General features: G+C 35.1%; 1 protein-coding gene across 8 annotated transcripts in view; it reads left to right on the top strand.

The window, feature by feature from the left end:
• The window catches only part of ADAM22 (ADAM metallopeptidase domain 22), a 207,059-nt gene that overhangs the window by 148,037 nt on the left and 33,102 nt on the right, over positions 1-25,920 (top strand). For all 8 annotated transcript variants that reach the window (XM_037510432.2, XM_037510415.2, XM_037510408.2 and 5 more), the window contains exons 15-24: positions 6,452-6,551; positions 8,737-8,808; positions 9,028-9,120; positions 12,512-12,592; positions 15,351-15,401; positions 15,626-15,689; positions 16,357-16,462; positions 18,729-18,848; positions 22,522-22,690; positions 25,454-25,568. In XM_037510432.2, coding sequence (XP_037366329.1) covers positions 6,452-6,551; positions 8,737-8,808; positions 9,028-9,120; positions 12,512-12,592; positions 15,351-15,401; positions 15,626-15,689; positions 16,357-16,462; positions 18,729-18,848; positions 22,522-22,690; positions 25,454-25,568 — 971 coding nt within the window. The remainder of the gene's footprint in view (positions 1-6,451; positions 6,552-8,736; positions 8,809-9,027; positions 9,121-12,511; positions 12,593-15,350; positions 15,402-15,625; positions 15,690-16,356; positions 16,463-18,728; positions 18,849-22,521; positions 22,691-25,453; positions 25,569-25,920) is intronic.

The raw sequence follows: 25,920 nt of genomic DNA, 5'->3' as shown, positions 1-25,920 counted from the left end.
TCATCAGCTCTTTGAGATTTTTGTATCAGTCCTTTATCATAGTGTTGGGTGCAAAAATGTTCTCCCAGTTGTGGGGTTTCTCTTTGTTTTTGTTATTGTCTCTTTTGCTGTGCAGAAGCTCTTTAATTTGATAGTCCAGCTGTTTATCTTTCTCTTCACTATCACTGCTTGGGTGATGTGTCTGTAAAGATGTCTTTGATGTGCAAATCCCGTAGTGTTTCGCCTATATTCCTCTATGTATTTATGGTTTCAGGTCTTATGTCTAGTTCTTTAATCCATTTTGAGTTGATTTTTGTGTATGGTGTGAGGTAGTGGTCAAGCTTCATTCTTTTGCATGTAGCGACCCAGTTTTCCCAGCACCATTTATTGAACAAACTTTCTTTGCTCAATGCATAGTCTTCCTCCTTTGTCAAAGATTAGTTGACATAAATCTGTGGGTTTATTTCTGGATTTTCTTTCGATTCCATTGGTCTGTATGTCTGTTCTTGTTCCAATACCATGCAGTTGATGATTATGGCTTTGTAGTATGAGTTTGAAGTCTGGGAGTGTGATGCCTCCATTTCCTTCTTTTTTTTCAGTAGAGCTTTGGCTATTCGGGTGTTTTGGTGATTCCATATGAATTTCATCAATAATGTTCTATTTTTTGAAGAATGCCATTGAGATTTTGATGGAATAGCATTGAATCTGTATATTGCTTTTGGTAGGATGGCCATTTTAATAATGTTTATTCTTCCAATCCATGAGCAGGGGATGTCTTTCCATTCTTTGTGTCTTCTTCTATTTCTTTTAACAGGTTTATAGTTTTCTTTGTATAGGTCCTTTACCTCTTTGTTAGATTTATTCCCAAAATTTGATTTTTTTTGTTTTGATAATAAAAGGGTGGTTTTTTGATTTCTTCTTCTTCAGATTTATTGTTTGTGTATAGGAAGGCCACTGACTTTTGCGTGTTGATTTTGTATCCTGCCACTTTACTGAATTGATTGATGAGTTGAATTAGTTTTCTGTGGAGTTTTGGGTTCTCTATGTATATTATCATATCATCTGCAAATAGTGATAGTTTGACTTCTTCTTTCCTATTTGGATTCCTGGATGTCTTTCTCTTGTCTTATTGCTCTGGCTAGGACTTCCAGTATTATATTGAAAAGCAGTGGTGAGAGTGGACATCCTTGTCTTGTTCCAGATCTTAATGGAATTGCTTTCAGCTTTTCACCATTGAGAATGATACTGGCTGTTGGCTTGTCATAGATGGCCTTTATGATGTTGAGGTATGTTCCTTGTATCCCAGAATTTCAAGGGCTTTTATCATGAATGGGTGTTGCACTTTGTCGAAAGCTTTCTCAGCATCTATTGATATTATCATATGGTTTTTATATTTCTTTTTGTTGATGTGTTGGATAACGTTGATTGATTTTCGGATGTTAAACCATCCTTGTGCCCCTGGAATGAATCCAACTTGGTCGTGGTGAATTATCTTATGGATACATTGTTGGATTCTGATAGCTAAAATTTATTGAGGATTTGCATCAGTGTTCATTAGGAGATTGGCCTATAGTTTTCCTTTTTTTGTGTTGTCCTTATTCGGTTTTGTATTAGTGAATATTGGCTTCATAGAACGTGTTTGGTATTGTCCCTTCCTTCTCAATTTTTGAAGAGTTTGTGAAGGATAGGCACTAATTCGTCTCTGAATGTTTGGTAGAATTCATTTGTAAATCCATCAGGTCCTGGGCTTTTGTTTTTGGGAGTTTTAATTACCATTTCAATTTCGCTGCTTGTAATTGGTCTGTTTAGGTGTTCTTTCTTCTTATCTAGCTTGGGTGATTGTAGAGTTGTAGGAATTTGTCCATCTCCTCTAGATTGTTGAACTTGTTTCCATATAACTGTTCATAGTAGTTACTGATTATTCTTTTGATTTCTGCTGTGTCCGTTGTGATTTCTCCTCTTTCATTTATGATTCTGTGTATTTGTGCTTTCTCCCTTTTTCCTTTGTGAGCCGGCTAGGGGTTTGTCTATTTTATTTATTTTTTCAAAGAACCAGCTCTTGGTTTCATTGATCTTTTGGATTGTTTTTTTAGTTTCAATTTCATTTATTTCTGCTTTGGTTTTTATTATTCTTTTCTTCTACTGGTTCTGGGTTTTTTGTTGTTCTTTTCTAGATCTTTGAGCTTCGAGATTAGGTTGTTTCTTTGAGTTCTTTCTTGTTTTTTGATGTGAGCTTCTATTGCTATATATTTCCTCTTATTGCTTTTGCTGCATCCCATACATTTAGGATATTGGTGTCCTCCTTGTCATTCAATTCAAAGAATTTTTAATTTCTTCTTTGATCTCCTCGTTAGTCCAGTGGTCTTCCAGTAGTGTGGCTTTTAATCTCCATGAGGTAGGATAGTTCCTTGCCTTCTTTTTTTATTTAGATTTTTTTAGTTTGATGCCTTCGTGGTCAGAAAAGATGGTTGGTATGATTTCAATCTTGGTGTATCTGTTGATGTTTGTCTTGTGCCCCAGTATGTGATCGATCCTGGAGAATGATCCGTGTGCGCTTGAGAAAAATGTGTACTCCGTTTTTTTTGGGTTTAGTGTTCTATAGATGTCTGTTAAGCCCAAATGCTCTAGGTCCTTATTTAGAGCTTTAGTTTCTTTACTTATTTTTTGTCTTGTTGATCTATCCATTGTTGATAGTGGTGTGTTGAAGTCTCCCACTACATATGTGTTTTCTCTGATGTCTGTTTTCAGAGAGGACAACAGTTGTCTGATATATTTTGGTGCTCTTTCGTTTGGTGAGTATATGTTAATGAGTGTTATTTCTTCTTGAAGTATTGTCCCCTTAATCATAATGTAGTGACCATTGGGGTCTCTTTTTATTTTTTGAGTTTGAAGTCTGTTTTATCTGATATAAGTATAGCTGTTCCTGCTTTCTTTTTTGGCCCATTTGCTTGTAGGATTGTTTTCCATCCTTTGACTTTGAGCCTATTTTTATCTTTTGTAGCTAAATGTGTTTCCTGGAGACAGCAAAAGGTTGGGTTTTGTTTCTTAATCCAGGCTGCAACTCTGTGTCTTTTTATTGAAGAGTTTAGTCCATTTACATTTAGAGTTAATATTGATATGTTAGCATCTGTATTTGCCATTATGTTTGTCTTTCCTTTGATTTTATTTATTTATTCTTTTAATAACTTTTTTTTTTTTTTGGTCTTCTTTCGTTGTTATTCGTCCCTCTGAGGTTCTGGCTTTAGGATTCCTTGTAGTATTTTTTGAGTGGGGGTTTAGTCGCAATGAAATTCCGGAGTTTCTCTTTGTCTGGGAAGGTCCATATTCTTTCTTCATGGAGGAAAGAGAGCTTTGCGGGATAGAGTATTCTTGGTTGGCATCTGTTTTCTTGGAGTCTGTTGACTATGTCCCTCCACTCTCTCCTTGCCCGTAGTGTTTCTTCAGAGAAGTCTGATGTCAGCCTGATTGGTTTTCCTTTGAATGTTATCTGTTTCTTCCCTCTTGTCAGCTTCATTATTTTTTCCTTGTCCTGGATTCTTGGGAGCTTTACTATTATGTGTCTTGCTGTGTTTTTCCTTTCGTCGTGGAAGTTTGGTGTTCTTCTTGCTTTCTTGTATATCAATTTTCAGCTCCTTCTTCTCATTTGGAAGTTCTCTTCAATTATATCCATGAATATTTTCTCTGTTCCTACATCTCTCTCCTCTCCTTCTGGAATTCCTATAACTCTTATATTTCCTTTCCTCATGGAGTCAGATAGTTCCCGAAGTCTTTCTTCATTCTTTTTCCTTCGTACTTCTCTTTCCTTTTCTGTTTTGGTTCTTTTTATTTCTGTGTCTTCAAGATTACTTATTCGTTCTTCCATTTCATCTATTCTGCTTTCATTGCTTTTCCCAGAGTTCTTTAGTTCCTCCATTAATTCTTTGATCTCCTGCATTTCTCTTACTTCCCTCTTTAGGGACTCAATTTCCTTCTTCTGATCTATCACTTTTTAATCATGGCAATTTTAAATTCTCTTTCTGGAAGGCTCAGAAGTTCTTCCAAGTTGCTGTCGTTGCAATCTGGGGAGTGGTTTTCTTTTTGTGGTGTGCTTCTTTCCTGAGGAGTTTTTAGGTTGCGTGTGGTTCTTCTACTCCCTACTGTCTGTTTTCTAATTTGTCGTATGCGTTGGGACACTGTGTTGCTCGGACTGACTGACATCTTGGGTGAACTTCTCCGCTCCCCTCTGGTTCTTCCAGGAGCCATCTCTGTCTTCTGGGGGAGCTTTCTGCTGGTTTTAGGCAGTTTTTACTGAAGAAATGTCCCTGTTCTCAAATGGCGAAGCGGGATGCAGTCCCTGCGCCTCCGGTTTCAGGCACACTCTTCTGCGCACCCGGTCTGCCCCGGACGTGGGTGCCTGCTCCCTCTGTGGGCTCAGACTGCTGGTCGGAAGGGGCCTGGCGTGGAATAACTTCCCGGCTGGCCACTGGGTCCTCCAGAAACCTTCTGCCCTTTTCAAGCAGTCTTAAGAAATGTCCTGTTTTATAGGTGTTAGTGACTTTTTTTTTTCCTGGTCGCTAGTGGCGCCAGAGATCTCTCCTATTGTCCTTGGGGGGCTGTTTTTCGCCTCCCCCCACCCCGTGGGACAGAGAACAGAGCGGGAATGGTAGGGTACACCTCAACAGCTTTGGGGTGCTGTGTCTGCCTTGTGCCCCACCGTCGTGGAGAAACCACGCCCCGAATTTTCGTGCCCCGGGTCTCAGTTCAAAGCCCTCAGTTCCAGGACGTGGGCTGTAGCCCAGTTCAGTGGCGCGGGAATGGCGCCTTTTGCACCGCTCCCATGCCTGGGCGCCTGGATCCTGCTTACTCAGGGAGGGACCTTCACCTCAGTGAGGACCTCCGCGCGTCTCCCCGCAAGCCTAGGTAGTCTCCCCGCAAGCCTAGGTCGCAGGCGCGGGGACCTGGGCAGCCGTGATCCAGGTCTGCACTTGCTTTTCAAGCGCGCCGAGCACTCCGCGTTTCCGCGCCAGCTTACCAGCAGCCCGGGCTGTGTGCACGTCTCCCGGGGTCTTTGTTCTTCTCTAATGGCGCCAGGAGCCGTTCGCTCACCGCCGCGGCGGATCCTGCAGGGTTCGCCTCAGCTCCCGTTCACGGGGTGTGGTGGCTGCAATAGTTCCTTTCCGCTCCCAGTCCCCCTTGCTGCCTCATTTGTTCTTGTGGGCCGTTTTGTTTGTTGTTTCCTCCTCTCCGGGTCGGAGAGTGCCGCCTCTGTGGGCGGGGGAGGGAGCAGGGTTCTGCGCTTCCCTCCCTTCTAGTCCTCTTTTATGGCCACTTTCTTCTTCGGGCAGTTCGCTGGCGTCACCCGTTTATCTTCCGTGTCCCAGTTCTCACTGGGACCTGCCGCTTTTCCTCCCTATTCACTTTTTTTAATGGGAGATCTTACTCGCAGCGTCTCCTCGCCGCCATGTTGCTCCGCCCCCCTCGACATATATTCTTTTGTAACTTGATTCTTTTTATTAACTTTGTGAGGTTCATCCATACTGATAATTAATATCTGTAGTAGTTCACTGAATATGTATAGCATGATTTCTCCATTCTCTTAATGCACATGGATCTGTGTCAAACAAATGAATCATGTCGCTTTTCTGTTCAGAACTTTTTTGAGCCTGCATTGTCTAAATATAAACCCTTAACAAATAAGGATGAAATCCCTGCCCTTTCTTCCTTCTTGTTTGCATTCTCAATTTCCAAATTGTTCTCTAGCCAGGTTTATTTTGTTACTTTTTTTGTATGCTTTTTTTTTTTTTTTTTTGTATTTTGAAATAATCTGAAAGGTAAAAAAGACTAGTCACAAAGTACCTTTTGGTCTCTAAATTATAAATTGCTGGCTTGGTGCCTTGTTGTCCCCAGACAATTTGTGTACATTTATATAAACACGGATATCCTCTTGCAGAACCACAGTACAGCCAATAACATCATCTAATTCTTACCGTTCATTCAACATTAGCCCTGTGTTTCAATAATGTCATTTTGTTTCAGAATCTAATATCACATTTTTTTAAATATCTTAGTCTCCTTTAGTCTAAAACAGTTCTCAGTCTTTTTTTGACTTTGGTGATGATGACTCATTTGTAGATTCTAAGTCAGTTATTCGTTTGGATTTTTGCTCACATTAAATATGTAGAAAAGACTCATTATGAATAAATTAGTTTCAATATTTAAGAAAAACTCATGAGAAAAATTATAGCATGTGTGTTTCTTTAGAATGTATATGCAAATAATGAATGACACGGTCACCATTAATCACTAAATGAAGAATTTAGACATACTGATTGAACAAAACTCTTATGGATTGAATAAAAATGTGCATAAGTGGAATTTATTCTTTCATTTTTGAGAATACTGTCCAGTTTTAACAATGTTCAAATTTTAAGATGAATACACAAACAACAGAGACTGAATTTTACCTAGACATTGCTTTTCTTCTTTCTTATAGCTATTATCTTCCTAAAAAGTTTACCCAGTGTAACATTGAAGAATATCATGACTTCCTCAATAGTGGAGGTGGTGCTTGTCTTTTCAACAAGCCTTCTAAGGTAATAAGTGTGCTCACAGTTATTAGTTACAAATCTTTCAAAAGTATTATTACTACATATTCAGTCATGGGTCTTATTAAAGAGAGCTGTTCAACTTGAGTGATATGTGCATATTCTAGAAATGCTAAATATCTGCATCTTCAAAGTCAGATTTATTTGTGGGTATTTGGGGGCTATTACTGATGGGAATAGAAAGTAGATAAAATGAGTTTTTTTTTTTCCTGTAAAATTTCTGGTTTTTAATATGACCAAATGATAATTCATGGTTAGCTTATGAAAATGGTTTCATTTTACTTTTGTTTTTTTAGTTTCTTGATAAGTAACTCTCTACCATCACTTTTAAATACTTAATCATAACTTATATAGCTTAACAGAATGAGCAATATAATTAAAATTATAAGTACTTCTCATTATAAAAGCCAAGTTTTGCTTAAAGCAGCAAAGTCTTTCCATACAAGTCTTTATTTTTACTACTAGCAGAGCATCTTCTGACCTCTGACTAGAAAGCACATCTTCCTCATATATCTGGAAGACTTTGCATATTAAAGAAGAATCCTCTGTTGTTGTTCATCACCCGGATTATGATGTGCTTAAAGCCACCACAGCCATATGTGGCATTGCTTTTTTTTTTTTTTTAAATTTATTTATTTATGTAAGCACTGGGCACAGTCAGAAGTGCAGGAGGGTGAGAGAACTCAGCAGAGCCAGAGCAGGGAACAGAACAGGCAGACTGACGAAATACACTGCTGAGGGGAGCAGTGGGCACAGCAGGAGAGGTCTGCTCGCCATGTGGGACCCTCGCCAGTGGCCGGGGATCGAACTGGCGCTGCAGAAGCTGCGGGCAGCTTCACAGCCCTGTGCTCAACTGCTGCGATATGTGGCATTGCTTTTGTAATAATTTACCAGGTTTCATTCTCTGCTCACTACAGTGAAATTTAAAAACTGTATCATATTGAAATGAAAAGCAAATAGACAATTTTAAGACTACAAAAATGTGAGAAGAAATATTTGAACTAAATCAGTGCTACTCTAAATAAAAAAAGTTGTCTTTTTACCAAAATAATTATTTTGACCCTAGAGTAAAATAACATATATGTTTTTCATTTGGATAACTTTTAGTTTTGACTGTCAAAGGTGTCTCATTTGTTATGATCCCTTTCTTACTGAAAATGAAATCTAGATATGAGTTGATTCTTTTGTGGTAGAGGAGAGAGTATTTAAAATCAGATGGGGATTTTGTTGTTGCTTTCATTAATTTGTTTTTTCCTCTCTAAGAAAGTACAAATTTGTGTGTGTGTGTGTGTAATAAGTGTATGTCAATAGATGTGTGTCATTTTTTTTTACAATATGTAAACTTTGATGAACTTCTGAATGAATATGATCTATATGGAACATAGCAATTATTATTTATTTACTAATTTACCTATCTGCATAGATAAATTATATTTAAAAAGTAATAAAACTAATGGAAACTTAATAAATAAAACAGTATTAAAATGTACTCTTGTACATTTATTGCTTCCATCTCTAAAAAACTTGTTAATAGGCAATATATTTTGTATTAATAATTCAATAGATTTATTAATCTTTGTGTTTTCCTCATTGTCTATGAAATAACTTTCTTTTCATAAGGAGATAAAGTTAATAAAGTTAATAATTTTCGTAGATGACTGAGCCTCCTACCAATTTGTGATGTAGGTGGGCAGCTAATATTATTGCTATTATCCTGTTTTAAATATTAAAACGCTTGGGTTCTAAGATGACAAGCTATTTGTCCAAGATAAGAAGTTGAGCCAAGATTTGAATCCAGACTTTCTGACTCCATATCTCATATCTCTTGCTTCTTTGAAATTAAGTTTCAAGAGTCATTCTGGCTTGGTTTTAATAAATGACTAGATCATCTTTTACGTCTTTTATTTTGGTGCCATTTACCAGACTGCACTTGATATGTTTGTTATATATGTAAATATGATTAAATCTGAAATGGAAAACAGAAGTAGACATCTGTTCTAAAGTTCCCAGGTGTAAAGTACTAAGGTCATGCTTTCTAGTTTAGGAAAATAAAAATATATTTTGAAGTGATTAACAGATGTCAGCTGTATAGGTGTGGCACTTATTGTATTTCATAAGGTCTTAGGTGTTGATTTTTCTATATTTTATTTACACTTTTGGTTTTCATTCACAGCTTCTTGATCCTCCCGAGTGTGGCAATGGCTTCATTGAAACAGGAGAGGAGTGTGACTGTGGGACCCCAGCAGTAAGTCTCTGGGTGTTTTGATGATTTTTTAAGACTATTCAGGGTCATTTCAGGTCCCCCACTCTGAAACACACAGAACAAGTGTTATGCCTGGAAATTGTGTAGGTTCTGTGGAAGACATGTTATTGTGAGGTTATACATTTATTTTAGAAAAGATTTTTGTACTTTCAGGAAAATGACACTCCTTTCTGATGATTTACAAATATTTATATTCCTTAGGAATGTGTCCTGGAAGGAGCAGAGTGTTGTAAGAAATGCACCTTGACTCAAGACTCTCAATGCAGTGATGGTCTGTGTTGTAAAAAGTGCAAGGTAAAATGAATGTGATTAATGGCCAGTTCACAGAAAAGAGAACATATCTGAATAAAATATTAAGGCTAAGTAAATATAATCTAATAACAATAAAAGTACTTAACATGTATTAAATGGCTAAGTGCCAGCTACTTTAAGCAATTAGAAGTCTAATTACTATTTTTATTTTCATCTAAGAGATGAGCACACTGGAACCTATAGTGGTCAGATACTTTGTCCAGGGTCTCCTAGGAAGTAACTCAGGGAGTTAGGGTCTGAACCTTGTTAATTTCCAGAGGTTGTTCTCTATTTACTGCCTCCCTACAGAGCATATACATTTAATGAAACCAGGTATTACTAACCTTTGAATGTTTTCCTTTCTTTGTAAAGCCAAGCAGTAGGTCACTGTTTTTTTACTGCTCAGTTTGATATACTTCTTTTACTAACTGTTGAGGGAGCAAAAGGCATATGTTTATTTTTTTTTAAGATTTATTTATTTATGCATAAAGAACTAGGATACAGGCCAGAGGTGTGGGCAGTAAGAGGAGTCACCAGAGACAGAGTGGGGAACAGAACAGGTTAATTGACTGAAATACACTGCTGAGGGGAGCAGTGGGTGAGTCAGGAGAAGTCTGCTGTGCCATGGGGGTAACTCCCTGGCTGGGGATCGAACTTGTGCTGCAGTGGCTGCGGATAGCTTCATAGGTTGCGTCTTAACCCCTTGAGCCACCAGGGAGGCCCAAAAGGCATACATTGAGACATGATAACACCTTACGTGTGTTGTACACAAGAGTTTAAGATGCGTCTTTACATATATTGCCTGTTTTATCCTCCCAACAGCATCTCATTCCATTCTCCCAGTAGTTAAGCCTTTACATCGACAACAATTATTTGCAACTTAACCTTTCTAAAGAAAATCTGTTTCTTTTTTTTCTTCCATATAAAATCTGGGATAATATTATTGTGCACCGTTTCTGAAGTTTAGTATCTACTGCTCCTTACAATCTATATAGTCTATGGAGACAGAGCCAGACACTCATACGGCAACTGTTACAAGTTCTCAGTAAATATTTGTTGAATAATTAAATATGTAAAATTTTAGTAAATACTACTATGTTACTGATTATTTGTTGATGCATTCACCTTAGTCTAATGAGTTTAAAGGAGAATAGGATATCATCTTTTTACATTGAGTATCCAGTGTGTGCTAGAGATTGTGCTAAGCATTTTTAATTTATATAATCTTTATCAACCCTGGCACCTGATATTTTTGATCAGATAATTCTTTGTTATCAGAGGGTGTTTGGAAGATAGTGAGCAGCATCCCATACTACTTACTAGATCCAAGTAGTGCCTCTCTCTGTCATTACCACAAAAATATCTCCAGACATTGCCAATATCCCCTTGGGTACAGGATCACTCTCGGTTGAGACCACTGTCTTAGGTGATACCCACAACTACACTTTTCAGATAGACATTATTTTTCCTGATTTTTACAGTTGAGCAATCCCAGTTCAAGGAAGTGAAATAACCTGCAGAGGCTCATTCAGCTAGTGAGGAATTGCAGTGCAGCTATATTCTAGATCTTCTGGCAGCAGTGTTTGTTGTATATCCACTTTATCACTATATCTCTGGCAGATTTTTAAGACAAGTAAGACACTGGCAAAAATCTCTGAAAGTGCTCTCTAAAATGGAAGATTAAATAAAATATGAAACATGCATTTTTCATTTATGTTGACTATATTTTCTGTCAGCTCCTCTAACTTGCATTGCAAAAGATCCCCAATAATTTATTTTAATCCTCCCTGTTTTTAGGCTGCTATGCTAATCTGTCACAGTTACTTAATTATGCCATTTCTTCTTTGATTTATAGTATTAGGCTATTCGTTATGTATTCATTTCTAAGGTATAACATAATAAAATAAAAATACATATAGTAAAATTAACCATAATTTGTGTACCCCTGCTGTAAGATATTGCTTATTTATTTATTATTTTTCTCCTCCCATTATGGAATGTAAGTTCTAATGGGGCAGGAAATTTGGTGGATTTACTCACTCCTGTATCCCAGCACTTAGAATAGAATCTCCTTAACTATGCTTGCTTTCAGAATTTTTCTGGCAGTTCTTGAACATTTCATACATACTCTCATATGACCCCTACCTTAAAACTTTTCATATTTCTACCTCAGATATTCTGATTGTGGTTTACCCCAATTCAAAGAGGAAGAGAACCAGAGTACATAAATTAAATGATTTCTCCTATTAATGCCTTATTTTCAGTCCCTGTATAACCCCCTAAAACAAGTGTCTTGCAGATATTATTCTTGTATTTTATTCTTCATTGAATCCCCAGTGGCTGGAAAGTGCCTAGGTTTTAAATACCTGGTAAATAATGATGAATGAATTAACACAAATTTTTTTTGGATCTTCAAAACAGTATCTGTCAAGATCCTGACTTTGGCAGTATGCTGTTTATGTTCTAGGGACAGCAGGAAATAGAAATCTCTGGGAGGTTCTGAGCAAGGAGAGGAGAAAAGTTTATACAAAAAGTTATGGGTGGGTGTCCCAAATAACGTGTTTGTGTGCACAAAGATAAAAGCCTAGAGGGATCTAGCCCCAAAGGTTAACATTTTGGAAAGGGAAAGAGAATGGGATTGATGAAGAGAGGGGAAGGATGATATATTTTTGTATGCATCCATGTTTGTTTTCCTATATGAATACTCTTCAATTTATAAATTCACTGAGCTTAAAAATTTATTTGTACAATTCCTACACAGGAAATAATTGAATTGGTTGAAAACAGACAAATTCCAACAAATAAATAGAAACATTAGTAAAGAATATATGACCAATATATGTGTATATGTAAATGATATATGTATACACATATTTACATATACATGTGTGTGTGTGTTTATATATATTTAAAAATGAGGCAGGAGAGAAGGGAATGGGAAACAGGAAGGAAATAACTTTGCCTGAAAATCTAACTTTTGCAATTCAGCACAAAATGCAACTTTCAAGTTCTTGGCAGATAAGGAAAAAAGAAAAGAGGAATATGTTAAAGGTACCAGTAAGAATGAAGGGTAAAATATACATCTAAAAGCTATTTGGACTAAACTTGGACTGACTTATCCTTTAGGTTGCGATGCACCATCAAGCACTCTTCTATTTTAGCAAGATACTGTAAGCATTATGTGTGATGACTTTGCGAATTACTTCTTACATGAGAAACTGCCTCTGAAAATGATTAACATTTCATTCAGTAACTGTGGTTTTCACAGACTACCTTCTAAAAATAGTTTAAGATGCTCCCATCCAAACAAAATTCATTTGCTTTTTTAAAGATGATACTGTGAGGGTTTTTTTTCCCTTGGATAGTTTTAGACATTGATTTTTGTTCATTTTAGTTTCAGCCTATGGGGACTGTGTGCCGAGAAGCAGTAAATGACTGTGATATTAGTGAAACATGCTCAGGAAATTCAAGCCAGGTAATTTACAGAATAATCACTCTAAAACTGATGGGGGGAAAAACAGGGGTATGGGTAATGTATTGATGCCCAGGCAAAATGTAAATGGACAAGATGCTCATATCTCTTATATCAACTCACTCTATTTTTCAGGAATCTAAGTTTCCATAATTAAAGCCTGAGCATATGTTCAGCATAATTTTGTCTTAATGTTCAACTAACTTAACACTGCATGAAGGTCTTAGATAATTTGTTTCATTTTAGGTAGGAAGTAAAAGGCATTTTCTTTTTTGTCTCATTAGTGAAAGAGGAAACAAAAAGACTCTTTGTATCCAGCTGGTTGAAACAGGAGCCAGCCCAGGCAGAGACCCCCCCAGATCTCTGGGTTATGGGAAGGGGCCTGTTTCTCTCTCTTGATTCTTGTTTATCTGAAACAGCTTATGTTACCTTAGCCATTAAGAACTGCTCTTGAATATTATATTGTTTAGTCATAAATAAAGAAGACAAGAAAACTGATAAACTTTGGCAAGGATTCGCAGATTTCACATGATCAATATATATATATTGGAATTCCTTGCTTTGCATGGTAGTATAGACTGTAAAAATGACTACAAGCTGAAACCATGTGAATTATCTTAACAGTTAATGGAAAAACTAAAATTGTTCTGTCATCTTTATTTTGTCAAACTATTAAAAACAGTCTTACTATTGATTTTTAATAAAAGGAAATGAAAAAATAAGTATTTTACAAACCAAATTAAATAATCATTGAGAATAAATTATTTCTTTGTAAAAAAAAGTATCAGTAGCTTGAACTGTATGTGCATTCTTCTTGTAAACTTTTTATACATAGTAAGCATCTGTTCTCTGCCTTGTTGAATTGTCAAACTCCTTTCTAATTTTGGATCAGCTTTCAACATTTTATCCTTTGTTCATTCAATGTCATAAAATATCTCCGAGAGATATGGAGATGTGACTGTGAAGTCTTTTGCCTATTTGCGGTATCAACATTCCTAATGTCAGCAACTTTTTCTGTAACTCCATTTACATTTGATTCAAATTTCTCTTCCAGTGGCCTCACTTTTCATTTCTTTGCTGCACTTTCATCTCCGTTGACCAGGTCCCGCTTTGATTATCCAATTTTGTAAAATGTCATATCCTGTCACCCACAGATAGAGAAGCAACATGCTGCACACTGTGTTTCTATGCATGAACTGAATGAACAGATGGGAAGTGACCATCCCTGACACACTTTGAAAGAAATGACAAGAGAGGTCATTGACTGGGCATCTTTTATTTACTTTGTTATGAGTAGACTGAAAAGCTGTGCTTTCTGCAGTTTCTCAGTTAATATATTGTGGTAACTGAAATTGGAACTGTGTCATTGGGTACTAGTATTACCTAACAAAATATTTGTAACTGAAATTTCATGCATTTTAGAACCATGCAAAGCACTGACTACCTGCATGTTTTTTTCCTCTAGAGAGAATTTAGTATTGCTATACTTAGCATTAACCATTAAAAATGTTTTATTTTAAAGGTAGTCATTTTCAGAGATTAATGATTATTTTCCTTTCTTACTACCTAATCTTCATTGTTTTTCTAAGCTACTTCCTCATAATGATGACAATACAATAAATGATACCTCATAGGTTTCTGGAGAAAATGCATATTAGAACACCCTCTTTGGAATATGATTAGATAGTATGTGGACTTTTTTTAAATCATAAATCAAAAAATGACATACACAAAAAGATGTTCTTGCTCCATTAGTGGTAATAACATAAATTGAAGATGATTACAAGTGTATAAAATTATAAATGAATACACTTAGTACATTGGTCATAATATTTGTTAGATCAACTCAACTGTGTTACAGCTATTAAAGATAAAAACTATAAAAAAAGTTTATTATTACATGAAAGAATTTGTGTGAAAGTAAAGGGAAGAAGCAGACTATAAATATTTTCTATAACCTGATATTCCTATCTTTAAAAATATCAAATTTTCTAGGAAAAGTTACAGAAAAAATATACCAAAATTTGACAGGTAGTTTTCTTTGTGTGGTGGGAATGAGAGTCCTCTCTTTCACTTTATTTTTAATTTGTGTTGCATTTTCCAACTTTTCTCATGTGTATATAATTACTATAATGATAGAAAAAAATGTGTAATAAATTTAAAAATTACTGTTTGTATATATCTACAAAAAAATGCTTTGCAATTTTCTGCAATTGCTGCCAGGTTGGGAGGGGGTAGTGGTGGAATAAGCTAAAAAGCATGTCCTTTTCTAACATGCCGAATAGAGGCTTCTGTTCAGAAGTCATTTTAAGTGTGAGGGACTGTGTTAGTTCTAATGAGAAAATAATAATAATTACTCCATTTATGTTGGTATTCTCTTTGCTTTTGTTTTATGTTCTTGCTTTTCTTGCTCTGAGGAATAGTGTATCTGTATAAAGCAAGATACTCTTTAATGTTAGCCTTAGCTGAGTCTTTGCTGTCAGTTCTTTTTATTTGTGACTATTTAATCAAATTGTTATCTCTGGTAGATCCATATTTTTTAAAGAAAAGTATACCAGTTGTTTTATTTCCTTTTGCTTTTTCTTGTTCTATTTGCATTTTACAGTCAGATGTTTTAGGAGACTAACCGTATTACTAGACTTTTATTTTTATGTCTAATCTCTATTTTAATTCATATATGGTTTTTCTTTTAATGAAAATACTAAAGTGATTAGCTCAGTCTGCTGTGCATGTAGTTCATAATTCTATTTTCTTGTTCTAGTGTGCCCCAAATATTCATAAAATGGATGGATATTCATGTGATAATGTTCAGGTAGGATACTTCATCTTTGCCTAAATTTTTCATGTGTATTAACCTGAAAGAAATACCTGAAATCTTAACAAAATATTAAAACCTCTTTTAATGCTTTGTGATCAGTATTGGTCATAAAAGGACTTTATAATTCTTATCCTCTAGATTTCCCAGCGATATTTAATTTTGCAGTACCTGACATTAGCAGACAATGAATTGCTAATGGGTATGCTTTTGCATTTTAGGGAATTTGCTTTGGAGGAAGATGTAAAACCAGGGATAGACAGTGCAAATACATCTGGGGGCAAAGTAAGTAAATGGTGTGGGTTGATTATTTTCAATGTCTGATATCAGGCCAACTTCTCAGGGGCATGTGAGATGGTAGTAAATTTTCAACCATTTTATGACCTGGGGGTTCTCAGAGCTGCTACTACTGCAGGCACTTTCATGGAAATTAGTGCCTTCTCCTTTGAGAAGACACAGTACCATGTATATATATCTTAGCTTGTTGACGGTGCCTTTGAACAATAAAGTTCATGCCTGCAAAAAAGAGCAAACCTGTAATTCAGCTCTACCAATGCTCTCTTCAGCTGAGGGTCTTTATGATTTCTCTTTACGATTAATGAAAACTCCTGAGTGAGGAATTCATGCTTTGTCACTGAGATTAAATCATGGAGTATTGATTCAAGGACCATTTGGTAGCATCTTCCCCTAATTATTGGCCAAATTTGGAAGAGTATTATTCATATAACCTGTTGCCTGAATCCTATCAAAGATCTAAATATATTTGTTTTCCAATTCCAAATGAGTAGTCCTGAAAAATATTCCTGAGTAGTGGATATCTGTGGAATAGGAAAACTCTGAACTATGGGCACACAAGTTTTGGAATTGATAACATTGCAGTGAAGAAAAATCCTTAAGTGGCAGCTCACCAGCTATATCCCTCACTGATTAAAAAAACTCTTTTCTGTTTCAGAGGTGATGGAATCAGACAAATACTGCTATGAGAAACTGAATATTGAAGGGACGGAGAAGGGTAACTGTGGGAAAGATAAAGACACATGGATACAGTGCAACAAACGGTGAGATGGAGAATTTAGTCTCGAATCATCCCACAGTTAGTTATAAGAACCACTTTTTCAAGTGACTAGGACTTCCTATTTTCTGCATTCCTCAAACATTCTGTTTCTCACTCACCTCCTCTCTTCTCAGTGTTCCAGCATCCTCTTCGCAGAAGGTTCCCAAATCTTTATACACACCCTGACTTCTCTTCTTTAATAAGGCCCAGGTGGTGTTTGCAGCTGCCTCCGATGTTTCTCACCTACAAGGTACCTGCCAGCATCTCCAAACCAACAAAAAATCAAAGCCGCTGGACTATGTACTCACTACTGTTGAATTGAATTAACTGACTCTGACTTTTCTAAAACACTGTTTTTGCAAAGGGTCTTAATATCACACTGCCCTTCTCTTTGGAAGTCTCAGAGGGATCCTTGACTTCACCTCCCCTCTGGCATATTGACCAAATGCCAAATCATGTTTGTTTATCCTTCTTACTCCCTTACCATTTGTCTTTAATTGATCCCTTCATTTCCATTTCTGTTGTATTACCCCAACTAAGACCTAAGCAGTTAATAACTGCTTAATTATGACAAAAGTCTCTTAACTATTACAGAAGTCTCTAGCATTATACCACAAAATAATCTTCTGCTGAGTCTTTTTGACTGTATCAATTCTTTGTTCAGATTTCACCTGTTCCATGTAGTTAACTATTAGTAAAAATATTAGCCAACATTTATTGAATGTATACTCTGTTCTTAGCACTCTGTGGCAGTTTACATAAGCCATGTCCTTTAATCTTTATGGCAGTTCTCTTCATTTTATGGAGGAAGAAACTGAGACAGAGTTAATTAATTTGCCCCAGGTCATGTAAATAGGATTCCATAGAAGCAGAATTAGAATTCAAGAAATCTGATTTTAGGATTTATCTTAACCTCTTTGCTCAATGCCATACTGTCCTGCTTAATAGAAAAAAATGGACTCTTAATTTGGCATTCTTATCTCTTCCACAACCTAAATTTTTTCTTTCTTTTCTACTCTTCCAAAGCCAACTCTCCTGTTCCAAACATTTGCATTATGTTGTCCTATCTCCGTGTCTACACTTATTCTAGTCTTTCCTCTGGAACCACTCCTTTTCTCAATCCATTACAAGTCAAACATTTATCCATCCTTCAAAGCCCTGGTTGGATGTCATTCTCTCTATAAATTCTTTCTGAGTTTATTTTAGAAATAAAATCATTTTTTCCTCCTCTGAATACCTATAGTCCTTTATAGTAATCTTGTGACATTTGTTTCCAATTCTATGTTTTATAGTTGTTTATGTATGTGATTCCACTTCTCATCGGCATATAATTTCATTGAAGGGTAAAGAGTATATCTACTTTTCTTTATCCTAAAGTAATTATTAAGCTCCATATACCCAAATGGAACTCAAAGACTGTTGAATGAATCTTTTCTGTTGAGAAAGCATATTTATTGACATTAACTACAATGAAGTGATTATATAACTTAAAAAATGTTTTTTAAGCATGAATTAATACATCCTTTTTTCTCTGTTGGTGATAGACACACTGGTTCTAATTTTTCCCTATCTGATAAAGTTTAATATTTCCATATATAATCTTGATGATCAATAATCAGTCTTCACAACATATTTATTGAAATAAATGTTTTTAATCTATGTTAATAATGAAAATTTGTTAAATGTAGAGAATATATATGACAATATTTAACACTAGTGAAAATATTTTACAAGTTAAATTGGAATTATGTATGATAGTTAGAATAGTAGGAAACCTACTGAAGAAGGGATCGTTAGAGAATGAGAATTTGAGAATCTATGCAATATGTGCGATATATATATATATATTTCTTTAATTCTGAAGCAATGGTTGAAGAAAGAGTTGTGTTCCAAAAGAATATTCATCCAAAGGTCATTCATTTCTTTATGAAATTTTAAAAAAGTTTTAGCATTTCCTGTGATATGTTATCAGTGAAGAGATTCTGACAGATAAAGATGTCTGTTTGATGGATAATTTCCTTTAGACAAATATTTGAACCAATAGACAGTAAAAGAAAAGCCTAGAAAACGACTAGGATCTTGGCGCAGCAGAAGCATGTCACCCTTTAAATCAGGAGATAAAATAATTTGAGCTTATTTTGTTTGTAATTTGAGTAAATCATGTAGTTGATGAAAAAAATGCTAAAATGATGTAAAATTAGTGTTCTACTTGGTTTGCTATATCTTTGGATAAAGAAGTAAAGTAAATAATTGGTACTCTTTTAACACAGGGATGTGCTTTGTGGTTACCTTTTGTGTACGAATATTGGTAATATCCCAAGGCTTGGAGAACTGGATGGTGAAATCACATCTACTTTGGTTGTGCAACAGGGACGAACATTAAACTGCAGGTAAGTGTCTAACCATTCTGTGAGAACTTTAGTTGTCTTACTTTGAGGAAATGCAGTTTAGGATTACTTCTGTTTCCAGCTTATGTGCATTTTAATAAGCCCAAATAGAATCTAATACCTAGGGTTGATTGGGTAAATCCTGACAGAAAAGGGATGAAAAGAAGATAAAAATTATTTCATGTGAAATATTGTGAGGCTGTTAGAAATATGTTTAATTGGTCAGTGAAATCCTGCAGAGTTTAATTTGTTTTTCATTCTTATTAAGGAAAAGGAATTGGGACTCCTAGGTAAAATCAGTAGATTAAATATATGCTTTTTTTTTTTTTTTGCTGCCTTCTGAAATCCCACTACAATGACACCAAATGAATCTTTTAAAGGAATTTACATATCCACAGTTATACAGAGAAAGGGAGAGGACAAAACAGCAACAAAGGAAAACAAATGGATCTGTGGAAAACAATTATTAAAACTAAACAAGCTGAATTCCTGTCAGTAATGGGAAAAACTGAGAACTAACCCAGTATGTACTATCAGATCTCCAAAGGCTCAAAAAATTGCAGCATCATCTACTTCTGGAAGAGGAAGTAAAACATTTTGGGGTGGGGAAAGAGCTAATATAAAGAAAAGTGGAAGTCTGCTAAATAACCAGTTAAATCCACAGAATTTCTTCTCTGACTCAGCTCAACTGGGGCTTTTTCATCTGCCTTGAAAGATTTGAGGGTTATAGTCTCTTTAAATTATTTTTATATATTTATTACATCATCCTTCATTTTTGTACAATGTATGATTTCCCTGTGAAATTCCTACTACCAATTCACCCGTGCACCATAGTCCCTTGTGTTCTTCCCACCCCTGTCCTGATCCCTTTCCCTCCTCCTCCCCTACAGAATGTCTCTGATCAATGGTTGCCTGTTGATTTTGGTTACTTTATTATAGTTATTTTCTTTCCTGATCCCTTATTTGCTTCTTCTACATTCCTCCTATAAGTGAAACCATCCGATATTTTTCTTTTTCTTTCTGGCTTATTTCACTGAGCATACTCGATTTGAGGGTTATATTCTGCAGCAAATAAAACTTAAGGTTTCCAAACTGAAAGGACAGCAGGTGATACTGATATTAGGGTTGCGTGGAGTTGAGCCATCCTCATTGATGGTTAGTCAGAGGAATATTTAAAAATACCATCATAAGATTTCAGAACTTTAGAACAAGGAAAAGAATCCCAAATGTTTCCAGAGAGAAGGGAACAGAAAGATTAGATATTAAATGGCTTAGGATTTATCAATAGGAACCCTGGAAATCAGAAGACAGTGGAGAAAATGATTTCTATATTAGAATTCTGTATGCAGGTAAATGATCAATCAAGTGTAAGGATAGAAAAGAAAGAAACTTTAACATGTGCAAATTTACCAAAATGTGCTCCCTTCTGCCCTTTTGCAAGAAGCTTCTGGAAATTGCACTCTACTAAAATAAAGGAATAAGCAAAGAAAGAAAAACACATGGATTTAGGAAGCAAGATGCCCACTACTAACAGACAGGGAATGATGGTGATGGTAGGCAATCCAGAATGTGTAACTTTGCACCAGGTTCAGGGGACAACCATATTAGAAAGTAGTAGGAAGAACTTCAGAGAGACTTCAGGAGCGATTTCTACTAGTTGATGATTTGATGTTCTGACACATATCTTGAATGGTGTTCCCAGTATGAAGGACACCTGGATAAGTGTTTATTTGGCAATTTTCTTAGGATTGTAGCTCAGGGAACAAATCCAGAAAACACTTAAGTGTGTTACCAAATTGCCCCAGGCTAGGGAGCATTCATATAGACAAAAATACTGGCTAGTCCATAGATTTGCTTTATGCAAATCAGGTTTTCAATGAATACATTTCTGACTGGTGGAAAGTTCTCAAGAGATGATTGGTGGAGCTTTGATCCTGGATCATCCCTGGCAGCTGGCTTTGTCTCAGTACTTTCCCAGAGATAGATGTATCTGAGCATGACTGGACATGCCTGAGCCTGTCTGAACATCCCTGGGGTCCGAACCTGAATAGCCTCCAACTCTGTTTTAATTACACAGATGCAAATGATTCTGAGATGTTTCATATTTCTTGTCAAGAGATTTTGACAGCAATGTTACATTAGTTTTGAGTTAGTGATAAATTAATAGGAAAATAATCAAATAAACAATAAACAAGATACTTGATAATCTGAAAGAAAGTGAAAAGTTATATGGGGGGAAATGGTTTAATTGTGACATACTATATTTCTCAGCTGAAGAACATTCAATATTATAATAATGAATGTATTTTTTATTGATTTAGCAAAATTTATGATGAGCAGATAGAGGAAAAGGTAAAGTATCAAATTCCATAGAGGGAACAGATATACCTAAAACAGAAAAATTAAAAATAGTAGTACAAATTCATTATTTAATGATATGTGCATAAAAAAAACAGAAGAATCAATTAAGAGTAAAAAACAGTTTCGTACTCCATGTAGATTCCTACAGTATGTATTTCTCAAAATATTTAAAATAGGTCTCACATATGATCCAGCAATTCCATTCCTAGATATCTATCAAAAAATGCAAAAACACTAATTCAAAGGGAAATATGCACCCCTGTGTTTGTTGTAGTACTATTTACAATGGCCAACTTATGGAGGCAACCTAAGTGCCCAAGTGCAGACAAGTGTCTTAGGAAGATGTGGTATCTATACATGGTGGAATACTACTCAGCTATAAAAAAGATGAACTCTTGCCATTTTCCACACATGGATATAATTGGAGAGGGATAATGCTAAGAGAAATAAGTCAAGAAAAAGACAAATACTGGATGGTTTCACTTACATGTGGAATATAGAGAAAGAAAATAAAGGGTCAGGCAAAATCAAACCAATAACAAATCCTAAAAATCTGACTGTAGAATTGAGGCTAGTAGAGGGGAAGAGAGAAACTGGAGAGCAATATGTGGAGGGTGCCCAGTGGACTATGGTAAAGGACTATGGGTGCTTTGGTGGTGGGTGTGGTTGTGGTAACATACTCTAAAAAGGTGTGATCCGCTCTGAATCATGTTATACACCAAAGTTACCTCAATTAAAAAAAAAGTTCTATCAATAGAAAAAAGATAGTTTCTTTCAAGAAAGGATATGAAGAGAAGTAGGAACAGCAAATTGCTTTATTGTATTTAAAAAACAATCTTACTTATTTTTTATTTCTACATTATATGTGGGCTTACTGTATTGACTGGCGAGGTTACATTAATTTAGCATTCTCAAATACAACTTGCAAATACAGGAATTTTTTTGGAGATGTAAAATAAAACTAGTTATCCTCCTTGTTTGAAATACATTTGAAATTTTGAGATCTGCTTTATACCAGATCAAATGCTAGTAGTAATGACTTATTTAACTTGTACATGAGAGTCAAGGCAAAATGATAAAGCCATTTTTCAATTCAGGACCTTGTTATGATATTATCTTTAAATCCAAATATATCAATATCTCCAAACAGAATTAAATCAAATAATTCAATTGTTTTCTGCATTTAGAGGTTGACAATGCTTATGCTACTGGCTTTTATTTGATAACAATAGAAAAAAGAGATGCTACCTATTTTTTATCATACTCGCAAAATGAATATGAACTAATGGAATCCAACTTTGCTATCTGTTTTTAGTGGTGGGCATGTTAAGCTTGAAGAAGATGTAGATCTTGGCTATGTGGAAGATGGGACACCTTGTGGTCCCCAAATGATGTGCCTAGAACACAGGTGTCTTCCAATGGCTTCCTTCAACTTTAGTACTTGCTTAAGCAATAAAGAAGGCACTGTTTGTTCAGGAAATGGAGTAAGTATTCAGTACATTATCATGGGAAACTATTGAGTTATTTAATATCACTGAAGTAGACAATCCTAAAGTGTTTATTTCCTTAATAATGGAAAACATTTCTATCCATATTTCTAACTGGTATATAAATAGTTGTTTGGTCATAATCAGTTGAATATTTCTGCTGTGAATTCTTAAAAAGCCTGAGAATAAGATAAGAGTAAGTATAATCTTCCTAACCAAATTCTTCCGTCCTTTTTATTATTTTAATGTGATCTTGTTTGACAAGCTAATTTTCAACAAATGATCTAAGAGTCAAATTTTAACAAACTATAATAAGATAGAAAAGGTTGTAAAAAGAAGGGACAGTGACCACAATATTTAGCAACTGGTAATGATCCAGGCACTGACTGGTGAGAGAAGATCATTGTGTGTCAGTTTAGGGTAACTCATAGAAATAAGAGCAGAATCTTTTTGGAAATTATTTCTCAAAAACAAATAGAAAGAATATCATTGCTTATAGTTCTTTTAGTTATATAGCTGATAATGTAGATCCTCTATTAATAAGTTTATAGATTAAGTAAAAATGCTCCATTAGTGATTTGTCATATTTTTAGTTAAGTTTTGTCATATTTTTAGTTAAGAATTCCTATACTAACAAAATCTTTTTTTGTCCTTTTTGACATATACTTTAATTCTCTTTTTACCCTTATTCCATATTTCATGCTTGAACTGGTTGTGCATTATTTTGGTTGAGGAAAAGGATTCCTATCTTGGAATTATAAGACTTCAATCCTGCTCATTCTTTGTATATCCCTGTAGCATATGCCAGGAATTCCCTTACAGAGTATTACTAATTGTTGTTCTTTGCCAAGAGGTAGGAATTTTTATACCACATGAGAATACGGAAGACATCTATTAAGGAATTCTGATCCTTAATGGGGTCCCTTAAGTTTCCTCTCCTTAGTAATTGAGAGGACATTAGAAAGAAATGCTTTTTAGAATGTAGGAGAAAAGAATAATGGATTTTTTTTTTATCATTCATGCTAATGAATATATCTTATTCCTCTAGAAATCCTGAGTCTATAATACAGAGACCAGGCATAGTTAGTTGTGTTAATTAACCTTTTGTTTAATGAATAAAAGAATGATAGACATAAGTAAATCAGTTGATAAATAGCATCCAGGTCATTTACAATAATTATTCATAATACAGAGGATTATATAGTATGCATTTTTAACTTATAACTGTGTATGTCACAAAATTTAAAATGAGAAATACAGTAGATATTCTCCATATACTGTACTATATATCATGTATTTAAGAGTGTGGGCTTGTACTTGCTACCTGTGTCTGATGAGTGTTTGGAATGAGAACAATCTCAATCTCTGATTGAGATGGGCCATAAATGTAAAATCCACACCAGATTCTGAAGACTTACTGAGAAGAATGTAAAATAGATCAGTGTATTGTTTCATCCTGGTTACTTGTTTAAATGGTAACAATTTGAGTATATTATGTTAAATAAAATAAATTTAAAAAAAAGTATAGACTCGGAGTGAAACCAGCTCTGCTTTTTATTAACTGGTTAAGACTGAACTTACTTAGCCTCTCTGTGACTCAGTTTCTCTCTGTGTAATGGGAAATATTGTCAACTTTACAGGATTGTTGCAAATAATCAATGAATTGCTACTTATAAGTTAATAATTAAAACAGTGCCTGGGATGTAGTATATATTCAGTGTAGGTTTGCTCAGTTAAATAAATGTTTATTGTACAAGGGTATCACTATCTGTTCTTGTTACTGTATCACTAATACTGTTGTACAAGATGGCAACTGGTACTTGGAAAAACCATGTAATCTGAAAAAGATTTGTTGGTAAGATAGTGCTGAAATGGGGACTTAACCCCAGGCCTTTTGATCATTTTTCCTGCATATTGTTAACTTATGAAAAATTGTTAATTTGCATTAATTTCACATATGCAATCCATTAATCGTATTTTATATTTACATTTAAATATTGGTTATGTCATCTTCTGGAAAATTAGATCAGATAATGTAACAAACTCACTCAGTGAAATTCTGCCTTCTGAAGAACTTCTCTGATCTTAAACCTAACTGAATTCTCTCCGATTTTCCATTCCATTCACTGTTTTGAATAATAAATTCTAGGTATAGCTTCTGTTTCATGGATGTATAAATGAAGACAGATTATTTTCTTGTAATTAAAAAAACATGCTGCCATTTTTATGTGATTTTTTTTTGTTTGAAGGAGTTCTCAGGTCCTGAGATATCTAATGTGTATAGCTTCAGTGCCAAAGTTATAGCTTTGTGAGCTTTCATCTCAGACCACTGCAAAGCACGAGGCTGCCCCTCTTGAATTTCTCTATTGCTTCTGCTTCCTAAAAAATGAATAAAATTTTGGCATAAAGACCCTTTCTTTGGAAGAAAGAATCCTTTATATTGGATAATTGGCAAATGATTGTATTTCTGCCTCTTTTTAATTCTCCTCTTACAAAATTTAAGTTAATGAAATTCAGAAAAATAATTTCAGTGATTTTTTGACATATAAACTCTTCTATTAAAATTCATGCTACCCTTCCCCTAACCATTTATCTCTAGAAAACATTTTTTAGATACTTGAGTAAGAAATAAAGTAATTCACCTTGGAGAAATGATTTTTCAGTATCATCAAATTCTAGGCATGTGATAATTAGAAATTTTTATTTTTCTTGCCTCTACCAGAGAGTTGACATTTACTCTAGATGATTTTGTATTTCCAGGTTTGCAGTAATGAACTGAAGTGTGTTTGTAACAGACACTGGATAGGTGCAGACTGTAGCACTTTCTTCCCGCTCGATAATACGAAGAATGGTGATTTAACTCTGGCTGGCAACGGTAGGTACTTGGTTTGGTACCATTATGGAGTCTTCATACACAAGGAAAGAGAAAAATTTAGACAGTTACTTTTCTTTTTATTTTTTTCCAAAATAATGGACAGGTTTATTAGGAAAAGGAGAAAGGAAAAAAGAGAGACACCTGCATAGTCACAGGTGCTCACGGAGGCAAGCTGCCTCCACATAAAAATGAATTAGAATATACAACTGGGGTCTATGTTTGAAACTGATCATTTCCATTGTATTGTAATGATATGTAATATTGACTATAACTTACTCTACTGATTTAGCCTTATCCTGTATCAAACTGAGATTTTTTCGAGCATTGTACTTGTTTGGGGCTAGCAGCAAAG

The sequence above is a fragment of the Talpa occidentalis genome, unplaced genomic scaffold (genome assembly GCF_014898055.3).
Source record: "Talpa occidentalis isolate TD23 unplaced genomic scaffold, MPIMG_talOcc4v2.1, whole genome shotgun sequence".
Taxonomy (NCBI): domain Eukaryota; kingdom Metazoa; phylum Chordata; class Mammalia; order Eulipotyphla; family Talpidae; genus Talpa; species Talpa occidentalis.
Note: the sequence above shows the minus strand (reverse complement) of the source record. Positions and strands in the feature narration are given on the sequence as shown.